The sequence below is a fragment of the Malus sylvestris genome, chromosome 1, assembly GCF_916048215.2.
Source record: "Malus sylvestris chromosome 1, drMalSylv7.2, whole genome shotgun sequence".
NCBI lineage: Eukaryota > Viridiplantae > Streptophyta > Magnoliopsida > Rosales > Rosaceae > Malus > Malus sylvestris.
The window spans coordinates 22,658,384-22,679,034 of NC_062260.1; the positions used below are offsets into that span (position 1 = coordinate 22,658,384).

General features: G+C 40.3%; 1 protein-coding gene across 1 annotated transcript; it reads right to left on the reverse strand.

Moving 5' to 3' along the window:
• Positions 1–2,676: 2,676 nt before the first annotated feature.
• LOC126607339 (protein DETOXIFICATION 35-like) lies at positions 2,677–6,836 on the reverse strand. Its single transcript, XM_050275244.1, has 7 exons — positions 6,444–6,836; positions 5,133–5,758; positions 3,771–3,827; positions 3,411–3,649; positions 3,207–3,325; positions 3,003–3,089; positions 2,677–2,918 (listed from the first exon to the last, which is right to left on the reverse strand). The coding sequence occupies exons 1-7, from the start codon at positions 6,744–6,746 to the stop codon at positions 2,841–2,843; spliced, it is 1,509 nt and encodes a 502-aa protein (XP_050131201.1). The 5' UTR covers positions 6,747–6,836; the 3' UTR covers positions 2,677–2,840.
• Between the last annotated feature and the right edge of the window lie 13,815 nt (positions 6,837–20,651).

Below are 20,651 nucleotides of genomic sequence, written 5' to 3' on the forward strand. Positions count from 1 at the left end.
GCCTAGATGGATGAGCACTTTAGCTATACTTGATTATCAAATGATTATATTATTGCGGCATTTGATATATCATGACTTGGCATATTTCTGGTTATAATGCTGTTATATTATTGTTTACATACCTACGTAGTATGTTTTAAGGAAACTATACTTGTTTTACGGCGAGGGGTTAGTATATTCAGAAATAAAGGTTTTTACAAAACGTTGTTGTGCTAACCCACTCAACTTTGTTTTTTTCGCCCCTTTAGGTTTAGTAGCTATGCTTACGTATATGCGAGGATTCTGGCAAATCTCAGGAGATGGTTACCTTCAGTGGTATAACCATCATCCTATTCATCTTACTGTCTTATGCTCTAACATCACGTGTGAAAAGGGTGCAATCCTGCTCACCTGCACACTCTTTTGTTTTCGGCACTCTTAGGTTTAAATTTATTCATTTTTTCACATCACTTACCCTTATGGTTACGTCACCTCACGGTGATGGCCAGCATGCTTCGATCTTCCCAAGTCGGGGTGTGTCGATATGTAGATGCCTAGATTACCCCTAATTACTTATTTGTTATTTACATTAATTATGTGGATTTTATGTAAATTAATGTCATGAAATATTTTTCAAACTATTGAAACTGAAACGGGGAATTGATGATTCTAGGAAAAAAAAATGTATAAGGTGTATTGATGATATTTGGGCAGGGCATAAAATTTAAGCTAGTATTAAGAAGACAATTTACCAAGCTACCCCATGCTACTCTTGGTTTTCCACATCTATTTATCTATTATGAAAAAAATTATGTGTTATTTTCTTTGATAATTATAGGTAAATTAAAAAAAAAATACTAAGTATTTCATTTGATATTTTCCATGAAATATTGTAATAATTTTGTATGGAAAATATATCTAAGTAAGAATTTCAAATATAAGTAAATTAGTTTATATTTTATTTTACTTAGAATATTGTAAAAACAATTTTCACACTTACATATATAATAAGGAGTAGGTACGTAAATTAGTTTACCTACTTACATATATAACAAGGAGTAGGTAAATGAATTTATATGTAAAACGATTCCTATTGAACAATACTAAATGATATAGTTATTATGTATGAAAATGCATTAGATTGTTGAAAAATTAGAAAGCAAATACTAAAAAAACGTTGCCAATATTGGTTTGTTTTTTAATGCTTTGATTGGAGCCAAAATTCAAGTGCTGGTGAGAAACAGTTTAGAAGGGGTGACATATGTTGTATATAAATTGTAATAGTACGGATGTGACATATGTTCATTTGAATTTTTGGTTTTTGTTGGATTATATACAGGTAGGTTTTTGTATATAAAATATGAGTTGTATGGGTCTATTTATAATGAACCCTACACGATATGACAAGTAATATAAAATTCATGCCAATTAAATTTTTTATTTCATTAAATATTAATTGAATACATTACATTACATAACGCATGTGATATTAAGATGAGATGCAATTATATAGTAAGTCTAACATTACTCATATTCAGACCTAAAATGATTAATAAAATATTCAATTTAATCATGATTTCTGCGAGAATAATACCATTTACTTATTTTTTCACATTAGGGAGGCATACGTAATCATAATTTTGGAGTGTCCCAATAAGTTCATTTTTCTTTTGGGGAGTATTTTATTTTTTAAATTGATGAAGTATCCAAATGTTTATCTGATTGTAAGGATGCCTCTCCAAATAGCATGTGATGTTATCTTTCTGGATTAAACTTGATTGTGGTAAAATTAAATGAGCAAATTGATTCATGACATTATCTTTTTACAAAGCAGTAAGGGTATTTGCATTCAAAATGTTGGAACCAAATTCACGGACATCCATGGACGGAGGCGAGAATGAAGTCGGAATTGTCCATGATCACTAGGTGAGGGGAGAATGGGGTTGAATGGGGTTGATTGGGGTTGATCGGGGATGTGGTTGAATCCGGAAAGGACTGCCCTTCATATCTTCGAGAAGGAGAATCAAACAATGGGCGTAGTTCTATGAAAGAATTGCGTGAATCATTCCGGACGAATGACCTATGACTGGGTTCATGAACGTGTCTATGCCTAGACAGCAACATGAGGACCTATGTTAGGGATAAAGAGAACAAGTGTATTGTGGGTTTGTAGAGGGAAATATGTGAATGTAGGTGGATATCTATGGTAGTCTTGTAGAGAATAAAGTGATCGTCCCCCGATAAATACCCAGGCTTGTGTATCTATAGGGATCTTGAGTCTTTTTAGGAGAGTAATCTTCATCAAATTGGGACATACCCAATCTTACTAGAATCTTGATTATGTTGCCTAATCCCCTAAGATATCCTATGACTTTAATTTGGGTTTCTTTACTTGAAAGACAAGTAATATCTTTAATGAGCTTAAGCCCAAGCTGTTTGGCTTCGCTTGATATTCTGACTTCGTTTGACTAATGCTAGTCCGATATGACCAAGGCTAGTCTGACCTGACTAAGATGCCTATAAATGTAACCTGTTTCGATCCACATCAGGCCTCTCAACTTGTTTGCCTAAACATTATGTGCTATGACCATTATGGTCTTTCTTGCCACCTAAAGTGCTGCATGTCTTGGGTCCGGAAAATTATGGTCATACAAAAAGTAATTGATCTAAGAGTTACAACATTGAATGAGGCGATGCTTTGAATGAGGGGATGTGATGCTCTCTTTCACCGTTGCAATTAAAGTTTGTGGGTGTTTCGGCACCCTTTAAATGAATAATGATGAGTTAATTTCGCCTAATCCATTATTTACATGCGGGAAAAAGTGGACATTTACATACTCCAACTAAACTGAAATTTTTATTTATATAATTTCAGCTACATTCTCAGTTTTCATGTTTTGCCCACCCCACTTCCGGACGCGATTTGTTGCTTGCTCCACCTGCAATTTGATTTCAATATGAATAAACAATGAAATGCGGAAACGAAAGTTGGAGAGATTCGCAATGAGCTATTGACTAATTACCTCTGTGTTCCAGTTGGTTTTGTAAAGTATAATTAGCAGAAGTATGGTTTGGAGAGCGGTTCCACATATCATGCCTCCCCAAAGGCCCTACAATATCAGTCAAATAACTCATCAAATACTTGGAAATTATACTATTTACAGTCATGGTGAGAGTTGCCAAATTAACTTGGGCATCATTGAAAGAAAAAATGTATATAAATTTACCATGACTCCCAAATTTGCAACATGGCAAAGAAGGTATCCAAGAGGAAGTCCAAAAATGTAGTAACAACCCAAGTTTATATAAGCTACCATTGACTGCCATCCACCTCCAATTGCAACACCTTCACAAAAAAGAAAGCATGGCATCATAATATGCACACAACGCTTTTGAATATGCATAAACATAGTGACTTTTCAAATTAGTACCTGATATTACTGGTTGGACACTGTTAAGCAACATAGTTATACCAAGAAGGTATGCTAGTTTAGCGACCGCTTGTTGCAGCTCCTTGTCACTTGTATAAAGTATGGCGAAATAGTCTCTAGTTATTAAAATAAGAACCATGAAAAAAATCCCAAGTATAAGAGATTGAAATATTGTCACGTAAACAGAGTATTTGGCTGCTCTAGGATGCCCTAACCCAAGCTCATTAGAGACACGAACACTGCAAAATAAAAAAAACAAATTATTATTATCACCAAAAATAATTTCAAAGAAGGATCACCAAAAAATGTTTCAAAGAAGCGCGTGGTAATATTCAGAGAATTATTAGTCCAATGTTTCACCTTATTGCGGCGTTTATTCCAACGAACAAGATTCCTTCCCATCCATTGATGTTCATGCTAAGGAAATCCAAAAGAGGAAAAGAAAAAAACAAAGGAGAGAATACTGTTAGAAATAAGGGGCTTTTTGATCTAGGTCCAAAAACATAGGTAGTTTTTGAACTAAGTCCAGTTATCCAATTACATATCTTTATACCAATTTTGCCCTTTTAGATAAAAATATTTAATTTCTTTAATTTTTGTATCATTTATTCAGTTTTTAATTTTAAATATTTAAATACTCAAACTAAAATATTATCTAGTAACCACCTAATGATGTTTACCTACAAAACCGATATAATTTAGTAACTACCTATTGTATAGGAAGAAAAATACTTTATACCAACAAAACATATGTAATCTACTTGCAAAACAAAAATAAACTACCTATTGTATAGGAAGAAAAATGCTTTATACCTACAAAACAGATATAATCTACCAACAAAATAAAAATAAACTACCTATTGTATAGGAAGAAAAATGTTGAACCTCCATGGCAGAACATTAGAATAGAAATATGATATAATATACCTCCATTAAAGGAACAAATACTAAACAAACAAAAAAAAGAACAAATACTAAGCTTCAGTTTACCTTTATGATACGCACAAAAATATAATAGAGCAAATATAAATGCAGGATACTGTATTATTGCTTGCAATTGATAATGAATTGCCTAACGAATATGTAAAAAAATTGTGAAAGCTATGTAAAAATTGAAATTGTCATGAAGGAATTTGGAGAGAGGAACACAAAATATCACCCATGAAAGATGAGAGAAGAAAGAGGAGGATTGATTCCATGATCTAACAAAGGAAATTGTTTAGAAGAAGGAAAAAAAAAAAGGAGGGATGAAACGGATTGGGGGTTGAGATTTTATTGCTATAACTAATCCTACAATTAAGGGATTAGTTAAACCACAAATAATCATATAATTAAGAAATTTTGAATATTTACTACAATCTATAAGTCTAAGGGATAAATATTGTATAAATTATAGATAAGCTTACGTGGAATATCAATTATTGGACCTATTTCAATGCAGTGGACTAATTCTAGTAATGACTCACAAAATTGAATCTATATCAAATTATCCCTAGAAATAATCACAAGCTAAATTATTGTGTACCATAAAAAGGCGGAAAACCTAATCAGTAAATACGTCACTATGTCAGTATTCTCTAAACTAATAGCGCAATGAAATTGTCATATTTTTATTTCTCCAACATGACAACCCGTTATTAAACTGGAATATAGTCACAGTAATGTACTTGGTCTACAAAAATTCTTCTCCATAAAAAGGTTGAGTTTTAAGATCCAAATTACCAGATGGAAAGAGAGCCAACGGCTATAACTGCATTAGAAAGATGTCCTGTGAGAATGATAATACTCATCATGTACCAAATTTCCAGGCAGAGCATCACGGCAGAGGCAAGGGAAAGTCTTACAAATGCCCAAATCTCCTTGAATGCCAGCCATGAAAATCCAGTCCAACCTTCCTTACACCAACCCATAATATACACAACTTGAGTAATTGCCATCCCCCATCTCGTGACGTTAAATGCCACAGCTGCCCCCGTTGTGCCCCAATCGAACACATAGATGAAGAGCCCCAGCATTCCTATCTCTACGATCAAAGCCAAAACAGCAATCCATGCCAGCACCTTCACCTTCCTCTGAGACTGGAGGAACTTTTGAGTTGGGAAAATTACAGCAAGTGAGAACAGATGGGGGATTATTTGGAGTGAGAATTTGCCGGCTAGATTAGCTATGTCGTCTTCTTGGCCCAACCACTTTAGAATCGGCGTGGCAAAGATGTAGGTCGGCAAGAGGAAGATGTTGGTTACAAATAGGATTATACATGAGCGCTGCATGTAGATCCCAAGCATATGAACTTGTCCAGCACCAAATGCTTGTCCACACAGGGTCTCCAGAGCACTCCCCATCCCAAGCTACAATTCATCGTAATCAGAACATTGATTGTCTCACAACATAACATATATATCATATCCTAGTATAACATTTTAAATGTATCAGAATATTTGACAACATATGGCCTCTAGAGCGCTCTCTATTCCAAGCAATATGTACAATATGTTTCAACAAAACCTACCTGATTAGTACAATAATTTTGATGGACAATTTGACAATATAATATGTTAGATACGAATGAAGTTGAAGTTCCACTATGATAAAATTAATTGATAATATGAAAAGTGACTATAGACGGTGTCATCATAGGCTCACAGAGGTCACCTGACCACTATGGACTTCACATGTTTTTTTCATTAAGTTAGATTATATTTCATAAAAATTGTATTAATAATGTATAATGTGCTTATAATTTGACCCTTGTGCTCACTAAAAATGCCTAACCCCTGAACATTTAGTTGACCCGAAAAGTCACCAAAACCCTTTGTCAAGATGCTTATCCTTCCCCACCACCGATGCTTGTTGTCACTTGATCTTAGTCAAACAAATATTCTTGAAAAAATAAATTAAATTAAGCAGAGAGAGCAATGCTACTGCCTTATACAGTGGCAAATAGTATAGCTAAACAAATCAAATGAGAGGAGTTAAGGAAAAGAATGTGAAGAAAGGAAAAGAATGTTAAGGAAGGAAAGGAATGTTAGGTACCATGACTCCAAAAGAGAATATGGAGATGACGGTCAGCGAAATGGAGATGGCAGAGAGCTCAATAGTTCCGAGATGACCAGCAAAGAGCACAACAACTGCGGTATTTCCATACGTACACACCATAGTGATCACAGTAGAACCGGCTATTTGCCACAGCTTCACTGTCTCTATCCAAAACATACGCCGTAAAGAATCAAAGCTCCTCACCGGTGCATAGTCTTCATTGGTGCCTTCATAAAGAAGTGGCTTATTGCTCAACTCAACGTCACCGTCACCGGCTGTGTGGAGCAGCGGCTTCTCCATTAAGTTAAGAGGAAGATATAATTAGGAATGAGAGTTTGGGACCTTAATTTATAAATATGCTTTATATTACGGATGACCTTAATTTATGTTATCGAAAATAAATGCCCTTAATTATATTTTATAGACTTCTATGTGCAGCAGGGGCTTCTCCATTAAGTTAGGTAGTGTAAAATTTTGTTTGAAAAGTAGTTAGGTACCAATGCCCCTAATCTATAAATTGTTATTTGGGGTGGAGCTTTTCCATTAAGTTAGGTTTGAAAGTTTGGTACCTTCGTATAAATCTTTTTTCGAAATGCATTTAAAATGACTGAAATCGTTTTTAGTGAAAATGTTTTTGAAACCAATCCTTAATAAAAATTCAAGTGGATCATGAAAAAACACTTGAAGTGTTTTGTTTGTACCATACTTGACCAATCCCGAAACTACTGAGCACCGGTCAACGTTATACCGTCAAGGACCCAGAAGAGCTTCCCTTCCACTAGGAGGCCAATCACAATGCGACACGTGTCGACATCAGAAGCCAATCACAGCGCGACACGTGTCAATATCAGAAGCCAATCACAACACGACAAGTGTCAATGTCAAAACAAAACTAGAAACTCTCTTCTATAAATAGAGATCATTCTCCCACAATAATCTCTAATGTCATTTTGTACTAAACTATTCACTAGAACTCACAAAATGAGAGCTTGAACCTATGTATTTGTGTAAACCCTTCACAATTAATGAGAACTCCTCTACTCCGTGGACGTAGCCAATCTGGGTGAACCACGTACATCTTGTGTTTGCTTCCCTGTCCCTATTCATTTACGTACTTATCTTCACTAGTGACCGAAGCAACCAAGCGAAGGTCACAAATCTGACACTTTCTGTTGTACCAAAGTCCTCGCTGATTTTGTGCATCAACATTTGGCGCCGTCTATGGGAACGACACTTATTCCCACTCTATTCAGCTTTGTCAAGCTGGTTTCCACCGCTTGTACACTCTCTTTTGGCCAAGCATCTCTCTCCGACATGGCGAGCGAAAGAAGCCATAGCACACAGAATGACACCCCCCTTGGACCTAGTATGAAGCAACGAAAGCAGGAAGGAAATAGAGTTACTCTTCAAGCTAAAGTCGATGAGCTAGAGATTCAAAATAACAAGATAGCGATGAAGAATGAAGTCCTCCAGGAACAATATGAAAAACTTTTCGAGATGCTTCACGAGGCTAGGCATGCTCAAACACATAAGCTCGTCGCCCCTGTTGAGGTCAACAATCATCTGAATGCCTCCCAACACGGAGGGTCACCGATATCCAACACGGACATCCCTGATAGGGATCGAGCTACACATCAATGTGATAATCAACATGAGACTTCTCTCAACCCAGCCGCTTCAACCCGAAGCAGAAGAAATAGAGGAAAACACCTCTTCACAGAAGGAGTGGAAGGATCAAAAGCCGTCTATCGCGATTGTCGAGACTTCCTAAAGCAACGTCGAGAGAATCTCATCCACATAAGCTCGAAAATCAATGACCCAAGAGTTTCTGAAAGACTCGGTCCTCTTCCACGACTCAGGCCAGCAGCCAATCTAGGGAATGGGCAACAAGTCCCTGAAGAACATGAAGGTACAGGGGACTCGAAAATATTCCGACATACTTACTCTAGGAGTCAGTGTGATGAGTCCAAGGAAAAATCACGCTATCTTGATCAAACTTTCCTACTTACAAGAGGCGATGGGGACTTACGAAAGAAAACTTCAGTGGTGCACGACTCCACTCAGGACCCCCTTGTCCTACAGCTCCTGGAGGAAGTAAACAAGTTGAAGGCTGAACGTCAAGCCGAGATACCTGACTGGAACCAACCCAGGCCTGGCCCCCTCACAAGAAGGATCCTCAACACCCCCTCCAAGCGAAGACAAAGCACAAGCTTGACTTACAACTCTATACTGGAAGGGAAGACCCGATTGAACACCTTAACCTCTTTGAGTCCACCATGGTATATCGGAGACACACCGACGAAGAACGGTGCATTCTCTTCCCCTCCACCCTATCTGGCGGAGCTTTAAACTGGTATTGTCGTCTTCCACCTGAGACAGTAGACTCATTTGAAGAGTTGAGGAAGCTGTTTGTCTCTCAACACATCTTTCAGACCGATCGCTTGCATTCTGCAGATGACTTGTACACTATTCGCCAGAAGCCGGACGAGTCATTATGAAAGTATGCTGGCAGCTTCAGCCATGAGTATTCTCGCTGCGCTGAGGCAGATGACAAGACCGCCCTCAAGGCCTTCACGGCAGGCTTACGTGACTGTTTCTTCAAGTACATGATCAACGCCAACACTTGGAAGACTTACTCTGAGGTGATGGCACAAGCTTACAACCATGCCTTCGCCGAGGCAATGACATATCAAGGGAAACCTCCTACAGTCACCCCTTATCAGCAGGTAGGGAGTGGAGGCCAGATCCAACCAAATGAGAAGACCTCAACCTTCCAAACGGTAGCAGCACACCCCCTGCCTCATTTAATGCTTCGCCAAGTCAACAGACATATCAATCCCAGGGCAAAAGGAAAGATTTCCATCCTTACCAATCTCATTTTAATAAAAAGAATAAGGGGCACTATCGCGATAACTCAGGATATCGTCACAATAACGCCCGTCCCCAGGCAGTCAACACAGTGGACCAATCACGTGCCAAGACAGGCCCTACCCCAAGGTATGAGACATACACACCTTTGAACGCTACATGCGCGTCCATCTACCCCAGTATAACTCACCTGATACCAAAGCCAAAGCCAAGACAGCCATATTACAAGTCCACGAAGAACACGGGCGTGTTTTGTTGCTACCACGAGTATAATAGCCATGATGGCGAGAAGTGCATCATCCTCCGTGATCATATTGAAGCTTTGGCATGTGATGGAAAAATTGATCAGTTCCTCCTTCACCCTCCAAGGGATAACCGTAACCAACGCCAGATGAATGTGATATATTCCATAAGCGGCGGTACACCCATGTCTGAATCTTCCAATAGGGCCATGAAAAACAGTGAACGAACTTTGAGATCTGGCCATCAAGTGTTTCACGTGGAAGACATCAGGGGAGGCAAATATCAAAAGCCTAATTGGGATCCAATATGTTTCTACCCTGAGGAAGAAAGAGGTATCATCTACCCTCACAACGACCAGCTGATCGTGGAGGCTCACATAGCAAATTTTGATGTGAAACGAATCCTGATAGACACAGGTGCTTCAGTCAATATCATGTTTGCTGAAGCTTTCAAGGCACTTAATGTAGCTGAACACTTGCTCGATCGCTCGATTTCTCCTCTGATAAGCTTCTCTGGCGATATTGTACAACCTTTAGGGAGTATACACTTACCCCTCACCATTGGTACAGACCCTTACACAGCTACTATTACCACTAACTTCCTAGTGGTCAATTGCTCGACGATATACAATGTTATCTTTGGGCGCCCAGGCATCAATGATCTCAAGGCCATGGTGTCCACACATATGTTGTTGATGAAGTTTCCAACCCCTTTCGGCAATGGATACATCAGGGGAGATCAACTTAGTGCTCGATCATGTTACAACACTTCAGTTAAGCAACAACACCTGCATGTCCCCAAGGAGACCCTCTCTGTACATAACCAGGTAGTAAACACCAGTCAAGATGAAGCCAACTCGGATTTTCATGATAGCGACAGTCAACCCGACGACCCTCGAGATGACTTCTTCACCCAGCAAGCACAACCCGCTGAAGAGTTAGAGAATGTCTCTATCTCCAAAGACCATCCAGATCGCATGGTGAAGATTGGCACCACTTTGTCACCACCCATTCGGTTGTCGTTGATCTCATTTTTACAAGAGAACGCCGAGGTCTTCGCTTGGTCATATAAAGATATGCCGGGCATCTCTCCCGATATCATCTGTCACCACTTGAGTATTGATCCCAAGACTAAACCAGTAAAACAGAAGCGAAGATCTTATGATGTTGAACGATACGAGGCGATGAAAGCAGAAGTTGAAAAACTCAAGGACATAGGCTTCGTTCGTGAAGTCAATTACCCAACATGGGTAGCAAATGTTGTCCTTGTTAAGAAAAATCCGACCAAGGAAAGTCTCCTGCTTCAAAAGGTCTTGTGGAGAATGTGTGTCGACTACACCGACCTAAACAAAGGATGCCCGAAGGATAGTTTCCCTCTTCCTCTCGTTGATAGACTTATAGACTCTACGGCAGGGTGTGAGCTCTTGAGCTTCATGGACGCTTATTCAGGATACAACCAAATCCTCATGAACCCCTCAGACCAAGAACACACGGCCTTCACTACTGACAGGGGACTATATTGCTATAAAGTCATGCCTTTCAGCCTAAAGAATGCAGGAGCAACTTATCAGAGACTGGTCAATTCAATGTTCGCCGAATAGATTGGGAAGAGCATGGAAGTTTACGTTGATGATATGCTAGTCAAGAGCAAACATGCTGACCAACACATCACCAACCTATATGAAACTTTCACCATTCTAAAGAGGTATCGAATGAGGTTGAACCCCAATAAATGTGCCTTCGGCGTGGGCTCTGGCAAATTCTTAGGCTTTATGATTAGCCAACGAGGCATTGAAGCTAACCCCGAAAAGATCAAAGTAATCCTCGACATGAAAGAGCCAATAACTTCAAAAGACATCCAAAGCCTTACTGGCAAGGTGGCAGCCTTAACCAGATTCATCTCTAAAGCCACAGACAGATGTGCTCCTTTCTTCAAAGCACTCAAGGGAAATAAGAAGTACATTACATGGACGGAGGAATGTGCCAAGGCATTCAGGAACCTCAAAGAGTACATGAGTAAAGCCCCTCTGCTCTCCAAACCAGAAGTTGGTGACACTCTCATTATCTATCTATCGATTTCGGCTTCAGCAGTCAGTTCTGTTCTTATTCGAATGGACAGTGGGGTCAAAAGGCCCGTCTACTATGCTAGCAAGGCCCTACAAGATGCGGAGACACGATACTCCAACATTGAGAAATTAGCTCTAGCATTGGTCATGTCTGCTCGAAAACTTCGCCCTTATTTCCAAGCACACGCCATCATCGTGCTTACCAATCACCCTCTTCGACAGATACTCCAGAGTCCTGACACGTCTGGGCGAATGATCAAATGGGCGATAGCATTGGGTGAGTTTGACATCTCCTACCATCCAAAACCAGCCGAAAAAGGTCAAGCAGTAGCAGATTTCATCGCCGACTTCACGTATCCTGTTGACATTGCTTCTACACCTGAAGCAGTAGCTTTATTACCATCGGAAGCTCAGAAGATAGAATCAACAACCCCAGCATGGAGTCTGTATGTTGATGGCTCATCCAACCAACAGGGCTGCGGAGCAGGATTAGTCCTCACTACCCCCGACAAAGTGGCGATGGAATACGCTCTTCGTTTCAAATTCAAGGCATCGAACAATGAGGCCGAATACGAAGCCCTTCTAGCAGGCTTACGTTTGGCCAAACACCTCGGGGTTAAACGAATTGATATCTTCAGTGACTCCCAATTAGTGGTCAACCAAGTCACAAACAACTTTGATGCTAATGATAGCTCCATGGCAGCATATCTTGCGCAAACGCGACTTTTGCTCAAGCACTTCCACTACCAGATCACCCAAGTTCCTCGAGCGGCAAACAGTCATGCAGACGCTTTGGCTCGCCTCGCCTCGGCAGTGGAAAACAAGATTGGGAGAAAAATTCATGTCGAATTGTTGGCAGCACCAAGCACCATGGTCGCGGAAGTGTGCAATTTACAACAAGAAGATAGTTGGATCACCCCAATTTATAAATTCCTTGCTCATGGCACCCTCCCAATTGACAAAGTCCAAGCTAAGCAGATTCGATACAAGTCTGCCCGCTACCTGATCATTAATGACCAACTCTACAAGCGCGGTTTCACCCTGCCATACATAAGATGCCTTACATCTACGGAGGCGGAAATTGTCATTCAGGAAATACATGAAGGAGTTTGTGGAGATCATGCTGGGTCTCGATCCCTAGCACACAAGACTTTTCGCCAAGGATACTATTGGCCAATACTCCACCAAGATGCCATTAGAATATCTCGCTCGTGTTATAAGTGTCAACGTTACGCAACTATCCCTCACTCCCCTCCCGAGCCGCTCACTCCTATGATTAGCCCTTGGCTCTTGGCCCAATGGGGACTTGATTTGATCGGCCCAATGCCTGCAGGGAAGGGCAAGGTCCGCTATGCAATCATTGCAGTTGACTACTTCACAAAGTGGGCTGAAGTAGAACCCTTGGCAACCATTACTGAGGCAAAAATAGAAGACTTCGTATGGAAGAACATCCTTTGCAGATTCGGCATTCCCAATGCGATAGTCACGGACAATGGGCGGCAGTTCGACAACAAGAAGTTCAGGATGTTTTGCTCTAAGTTCAACATCAACTTATGTTTTGCCTCTCCAGCCCATCCCCAGTTTAATGGACAAGTCGAGGCCGTTAACAAAATAATCAAGCGCACTCTGAAAACTAGCTTGGACAAAGCTAAAGGTTGTTGGCCAGAATTCGTACCCCAAGTTCTTTGGTCATACCTCACTTCATATCGAACTTCCACAGGAGAAACTCCATTCTCACTTGCTTTTGGTACAGAAGCAGTTGTCCCGATTGAGCTTGAGCAAGCAACATACCGAATCCAGAACTACATGCAGAGTGAGAACGACAAACAACTCACCCTCAACCTGGATCTAGTCGAGGAACACAGAAATCAGGCTCACCTGAGGAATGTCGCCTACAAGCAGCGCATTTCCAACTACTATGACTCAAGGGTCAAACCTCGCTCTTTCAAAGTGGGAGACTGTGATAGAGTCCCGAGTGAAGGAACACTCAGTCCTAACTGGGATGGACCATTCGAGGTCGTCGGCATCAGCCGCCCTGGCTCCTACAAGCTCAGAAGCTCCGATGGCAAGACCTTTGGCCATCCATGGAATGCTGACCACTTGAAGTACTATTACAAATAGACTCACATTGTACAAGTGTTAAGCTACAGCCGTTCGGCATCCTATGTAACAAAGACTATTTGGTATGAATTCGATAAAGAGGTGATTTAGCCAACTTGGCCCTAAACTCTTTTACATTCTGAGCAATGAAACACTCAAGTGTTGAAGCTTCAACGCAAATGTTTCCAATACAAAACAAAATCTAAGTATGTGTCAACAAGACTATACAAAGGATCTACATCATACATTCCAACACATTCATACATAAACATCATACATTCCAACACATCCATACATAAGCCAACTGTGCTTCGAAAGGGTTCAACACACTTTGTGTCATTCGACATTTGCCACAATGTGCCTCGACACCTTGCCCTTATTCTCACCAACTAGGTGATGAAGGAACTCACCTTCGTGCCACCAACTAGGTGATGAAATGTACAACCCGTACTCTAATATTATTTGGAAACTTGCCACCCTTATCACCAATCAGGTGAAGAAGGAACTCATCTTCATGCCACCAACCAGGTGATGAAATGTACAACGCGTACTCTCCTTCATGCCACCAACCAAGTGATGAAATGTACAACACGTACTCTCCTTCATGTCACCAACCAGGTGATGAAATGTGATGAAAGGTGATTAAGGAATTCACATTCGTACCACCAACTAAGTGATGAAAGCAACCCACCATTCATTCCACTAACCAGAAGACGAGTGGTACAACTTGTACATGTGAACTCCTAGCATTCACAAATAATTAAAAACCCTCAAGCTTTACAACTCAACTAGGGGAGCACTTATGCCTAACAAGAGCTATAGTCACCAACAAAGTCTTATTGCAAGCAAACAATAGCTTCAGTGCATGGTATACGAAGATCAAGCTCTTCAGCCCTCTTGCATCTGCTTCAGACATTTCTCCTCTGTAACAATGCAAACACTACAACTCATAGAAAGCTTCACACGCTCTTGATCAAGACTGTTCGAAGCAAATTCAATTTATATGGTTCATTCAAACCTTCGACTACTACAAGATGTGGCTTGCATCACAATCTCTCGCTCAACAGTGTGGAAGCAAAATTTGTATACGTTGTCTCTCCCACATTTTCAAATTTCTAGTTTTCCCAAAAAAAAAAAAAAAAAAAAAAAAAAAAAAAAAGAGGAAATTGGAAATTGGGAAATTCAACAAAGCTTCATCAATGGAACACAACTACAATCCTCAAAAGCTTCGCACTATCTTCATCAAGATAGTGTGAAGCAAAATCAATTTATGGTGCCAACAAAAGCTTCATCAATGGAGGACAAATATCAATCTCAAAAGCTTCGCACTATCTTCATCAAGATAGTGTGAAGCAAGATCAATTTATGGTGCCAACAAAAGCTTCATCAATGGAGGACAAATATCAATCTCAAAAGCTTCGCACTATCTTCATCAAGATAGTGTGAAGCAAAATCAATTTATGGTGCCACCAAAAGCTTCATCAATGGAGGACAAATATCAATCTCAAAAGCTTCGCACTATCTTCATCAAGATAGTGTGAAGCAAAATCAATTTATGGTGCCACCAAAACTTCACCTACAATACCAAATTTCAACACCAAAACATATAAAAGCTTCACACACTCTTCATCAAGATAGTGCGAAGCTAATTCCAGTGGAGCTCAATTTTGGACATCTTATAGTTCTTGAGCAGATGAACAACTTTCACGAAGGAAATTTTTCTATTTGAGCGACGGAAGTTAGAGTGTTGAAGCTCCAAACATGACGGTCAAATTTCTGCAAGCTTCAAAGCTGCTGCGGTGTTTCGAAGATCTGGAAATATTCAACCGTTAGTTTATTCTGAATTTTTGATATGTTATGGAAGAGATGATGAGGAACAACTTCGATGAAGAAAGTATGTTGATCTGAACAAGAGAAAATGGAGTTTGGAAGCTCACAACAAGTCTGACGGGTTAACAGAAAAATGATGAATAGTTACTCATCATACCTGAATGTCTGGAGTTGTACTACTCCGATGGATCTCAAATTTGGGTATGTTGTAGTTCACACGCTAAGGAACAATTTTCATGAAGAAAATTTTTCGATTTGAGCTACAGAGGATGGTGTTATATTGAAGAGCTACCGCTCCCTCTACGCTGACTCCCTTTGGGCTTGCCATTTTGGGCTACACAAAAATTTTGGGCCCTCGCAAAGCTAAAACCATCTTGAAATATTTTTGGATAAGGCATATATGAAGGTGTGACATCAAAACAAGGCTTTGTTACTTTGACAAATTAGTAGCAAGCAAGACACCTCATTCGGCAACTCTCCTCGCCTGAAGACTTGGGGGACTCCCACCATATGCTACTGCACCTTGATACTCGGAAGTCTCACAACCACTCAGTGACTTGGATTTTTCAAGTCTTCAACCGAGAAGTTTTCCTCACTCAGGAAACTAAGGGAACACTACCTCAAACTACATGCTTCACTCACAAAGCTTCAACAATACAAGTTTCGACAAAAGAAAAAATTTAGAGAACTTTCTGAAGAAGGCTTTGGTGTATTTAACACAATACGTTGAAATGAAGCAAAATTTATTTATTAATATTTCTGATAAGCTACAAATATGTACATATACATAAGTCAAAATAAACAAACAAGAGGGAGTCTTCACAAAGGTTGCTTAGGGGAAGTCTCAGCAGTCGGTAGAGCCCCAGAAAGAGAAAGCACCGGAGGGTGGTTATCCGGAGTCTCAGTACTGGACAGAACCCCAGAAGGAGGAGGCATCGGAGGTTGATCATTTGGAGCTTCATTACGCGGTACAGCCCCAGAAGACGACGGCAATAAATGCCTTTGGAACAAACCCACAAACCGCTGATGATCAAGTAAAACCTGACCATCAGATTCCTTCATCTGGTCAAGCTTCCTCTTCATGTTTGTAGCATAGTCATGTGCGAGCCGGTGCAACTGTTTATTCTCATGCTTGAGCCCTCTAATCTCCTGTTTGAGACTCATCACTTCAGCAGCCAATGATTCAACTTGGCGGGTTCTAGCAAATAGGCGTTGGGCCATATTAGACACAGAACCTGCACACTGAACACTAAGAGCCAGAGAATCCTTAACAGCCAACTCATCAGACCGTTTGGAAAGTAGTCTGTTATCTTTGGGAGTGAGAAGGTTCCCGGCAACCATTGCAGCGGTCATATCATTCTTCATCACAGAATCCCCAACGGTAAGAGGACCAGTAGGGGATATGAAGGATGGGCGCCATATGTTGTCTGGAGAAGGCGTGGCTGTCTCTTCTCCAAGGTTCAAGTCAAAACGACGGTCGGAGGGGCCAGACATTTTCAAAGGTGTTGAAGAGGGAAGAGGTCAGACAAATCAAGATCTTAGAAGTGCAAGAAGGGAGTTTCTACTAGTGGAGATTCAAATGTGCTGTGGAACTTAATACCAGCCTCTATAAAAATCCGCACTCGACGGAGCTTCAGAAATCGAAGAGGCATTTGCTTTCTCAAAAGCTAGGCTGCTCAGAGACCACGATGGCCGATCTCAGAAATCTAAGAGGCACTTGCTTTCTCAAAAGCTGGGCTGCTCAGAGACCACGAGGGCCGATCTCAGAAATCGAAGAAGCACCTGCTTTTTCAGCCTCGTCAGCACCTGTCACATGCATACTCAGCTTTGCGGAAATTACAGGCAATCTGTCGAAGATTTCTGGTGATGTAGAAAGCACGTGAATCTTACTGTTCAATCACCACTCTCTACACGCAACATCAATTCCTCAGGTACCACATATAACTTTGCCAAAGATCTCTGACAAAGTTTAGGCACGAGAATTTCGAAGTTCCAGCTACCATACTATTACCCACAAGGGTAAAGGAACAGCACCACTGCTTGACAACTGGAAAGTCCCTATGTGTGTCGACCTCTGTGTTTTGTGGCAAGACAGACTGGCAAGAACGTCCAACCTTTACTCACATTCGAGAAAAGACTCCCAACATAATTACTTTCTTAAAAGCCGAAGCGGCACCGCTTTCCGAATCTCGAGAGCCAGATCCCCGACGGGATTGCTTGTTCGAAAACCGAAGAGACACAGCTCTCAGAACTTCGAGAGCCAGATTTCCTTAGATAAAGCTTATCTGTAATCTGCACACGCAACATCAGCTTTCCAGATACCACATACATCTTTTTCAAAATGCTCTGACAAAGTTAAAACACGTGAAGCTGGCAGCTCCCACTACATTGCTGTGACCAATAAGGGTAAGGGAATAGCATTACTACTTGCTATTGGGAAATCCCTATATACGTCGACCTCCCTCCTCCACGGACAGGCAAACCTGCAAAAATGCTCAACCCTTTCTCGCATTCGAGAATGCACCCTCAACATAACCTCTCGAAATACTCAGCTTTATTTCCCCCCGATAATACCTCAGCAAATAAGCCACACCAAGAACAAGAGTATCTCATATCATCAGGGTCGAAAGCAAGAGTATCCCATATCATGCTTTCTCCCTGTCTTTGTCTTTGTCATTGTCCACGCCTGCAGGACAAGGAGAAAGAGAGCAGTCAGTCGGAACCTGAAATCAAACCTCCAATCTGGAACTGACTGTCTGGGACCTTTGCCTGGTTGCTTACTTAGCATTGCTCTCGAGTACTCGTCCTCAACTGCTGTCAAGATCATGAATTCTTCCGACAAATACCTCATGACAGTTGATCAGATATTGGCTCTTTACACTAAAGCTGCCAAGCGTGGATGAGTCACTATGAAGGAATGTTCTGAATGACCATTTAAATGCAAAGGTTGCACACCACTTCTGCCATGCAAAAGATTGAAGCAGAAGGTTCAACGATGAGTTGAAACAGATCACTACAGCACAACACCTTTCCATACCACATTCATTATTCTGTCAACAGCAAGAGTATCCCATATCATCAGGGTTGATCATACTTTAGATTTGATGGACTTGTTTTGACCCTCAAATTCTTGAGTCAACTCACTAAGGCGTCATGAACTGCACAAGCCACCAACGGTCCTTGAAGATATCACAAGCCCGATTCAAGATCAAGTGTCCATCACCCTGAATCAAATCCAGCCTAGTTCAAGAATAAGCCTGTGGAAAGTTACTTCTTCAAAAACAAAAGTATTTCATATCATCTCTTCTCCATTTGCTTCTCCTTATCCTTGGTGCTATTTACGACATAACGAGAAGGAGAATAATCAACAAGAAGTCGAAGTCGAATCTCCGATCCAAGTTGCTTGCTTGGAAGTCTGATTACTTACCTTGCCTGTTACCTCATTCGACAAATCTCCTAGCTCGGCGACTTGGGGGACTCCTACTATAGGGTTTGTATCGCACTTGACCAAGCCCGAAACTACAAGTAAGCTTCAAGTGAAATTGATACATTACCTTGTTCATCTTCATCGGTTAAAGATACCACCCATGGATGGAGGAAAAGTACTTCCAGAGAAGATGCCACATCTACATATAAGACAGATAAGGCACGTGAAAATGATACCACACTTCGGTACTTAGAAGTTTCGTGATTACTCAGTGGCTTGGATCTTGCAAGTCCCCAACCGAGGAGATTCCCTCACTCGGGAACTTAGGGGAGCACTGTTTGTACCATACTTGACCAATCCCGAAACTACTAAGCACCGGTCAACGTTATACCGTCAAGGACCCAGAAGAGCTTCCCTTCCATTAGGAGGCCAATCACAATGCGACACGTGTCGACATCAGAAGCCAATCACAGCGCGACACGTGTCAATATCAGAAGCCAATCACAACACGACAAGTGTCAATGTCAAAACAAAACTAGAAACTCTCTTCTATAAATAGGGATCATTCTCCCACAATAATCTCTAATGTCATTTTGTACTAAACTATTCACTAGAACTCACAAAATGAGAGCTTGAACCTATGTATTTGTGTAAACCCTTCACAATTAATGAGAACTCCTCTACTCCGTGGACGTAGCCAATCTGGGTGAACCACGTACATCTTGTGTTTGCTTCCCTGTCCCTATTCATTTACGTACTTATCTTCACTAGTGACCGAAGCAACCAAGTGAAGGTCACAAACCTGACACTTTTTGTTGTACCAAAGTCCTCGCTGATTTTGTGCATCAACATGTTTCATATAAGAAGCATATAACCGATGCTTATTCTAAAAAGCATTTGAAGTGCTTTTGAAACCCAAGATCAATTTTATCAAAAACGCAATCAATAATTTAAAAAACACTTCAAAACGAGCCCTAAATATGATTTATAGTATCCCAATGATTTTCTTTACTGGTCTCAGGGTGTTCAAAGTCACACACATGCATATGCACGGATCATGATCAAATTATTAAATTATATAATGCGGCAGGAGAAGAAATAAATTTAATTTGGGATAAAGAGATACTATTTAGACCAAATTCTGAAAACCATGTGACGTAGTTATTGATAATTGAATTACTATTTAAGTGTTGATTAACGTGCTTATTTCTTATTGATGCACATAACATAGTTTACAAATTTGGTCTAAAAAATTAGTCTACTTAAAACTGGTTTGGTACTGAGGTGTTTTTATAAAAAGTGGGTATAAAAAAAAGCTGAGCTCAAAAAGGTGTTTGGTAAACACTTAAAAATAGCTTAGTTTCACAGTTTTGGGTGAAAAAAGCTGAAAACGTGAAGCAGCAAAAATGAGTTTATTCTCACAGCACAACAGAAACAGTTTTTTTTCAAAGCACATCAATACTAAACCAACCCATTACTCATTAAAGAAATTTTTCAATGTGCTCAAAGCATTAGATGGAACACCATATGTTATTATAAAATTGGAGAAAAGTTTTTTTTTATTTTTTTTATTTTAAAATGTCACTCCAATTATATTATGATATGTGGTGTCCCGTCCTATGTTTCGGGCACACTGAGAAATTTCTCTACTCATTAATTTATGAGAAATGCT

Excerpts from the sequence above, each read along its gene's own strand:
- LOC126607339 (XM_050275244.1), bottom strand. The coding sequence starts at position 6,746 with ATGGAGAAGCCGCTGCTCCACACAGCCGGTGACGGTGACGTTGAGTTG. Across the intron at positions 3,650-3,770 it reads GGAATAAACGCCGCAATAAG|TGTTCGTGTCTCTAATGAGC; the intron begins GTGAAACATTGG and ends TTTATTTTGCAG. Across the intron at positions 2,919-3,002 it reads AAACCAACTGGAACACAGAG|GTGGAGCAAGCAACAAATCG; the intron begins GTAATTAGTCAA and ends ATCAAATTGCAG.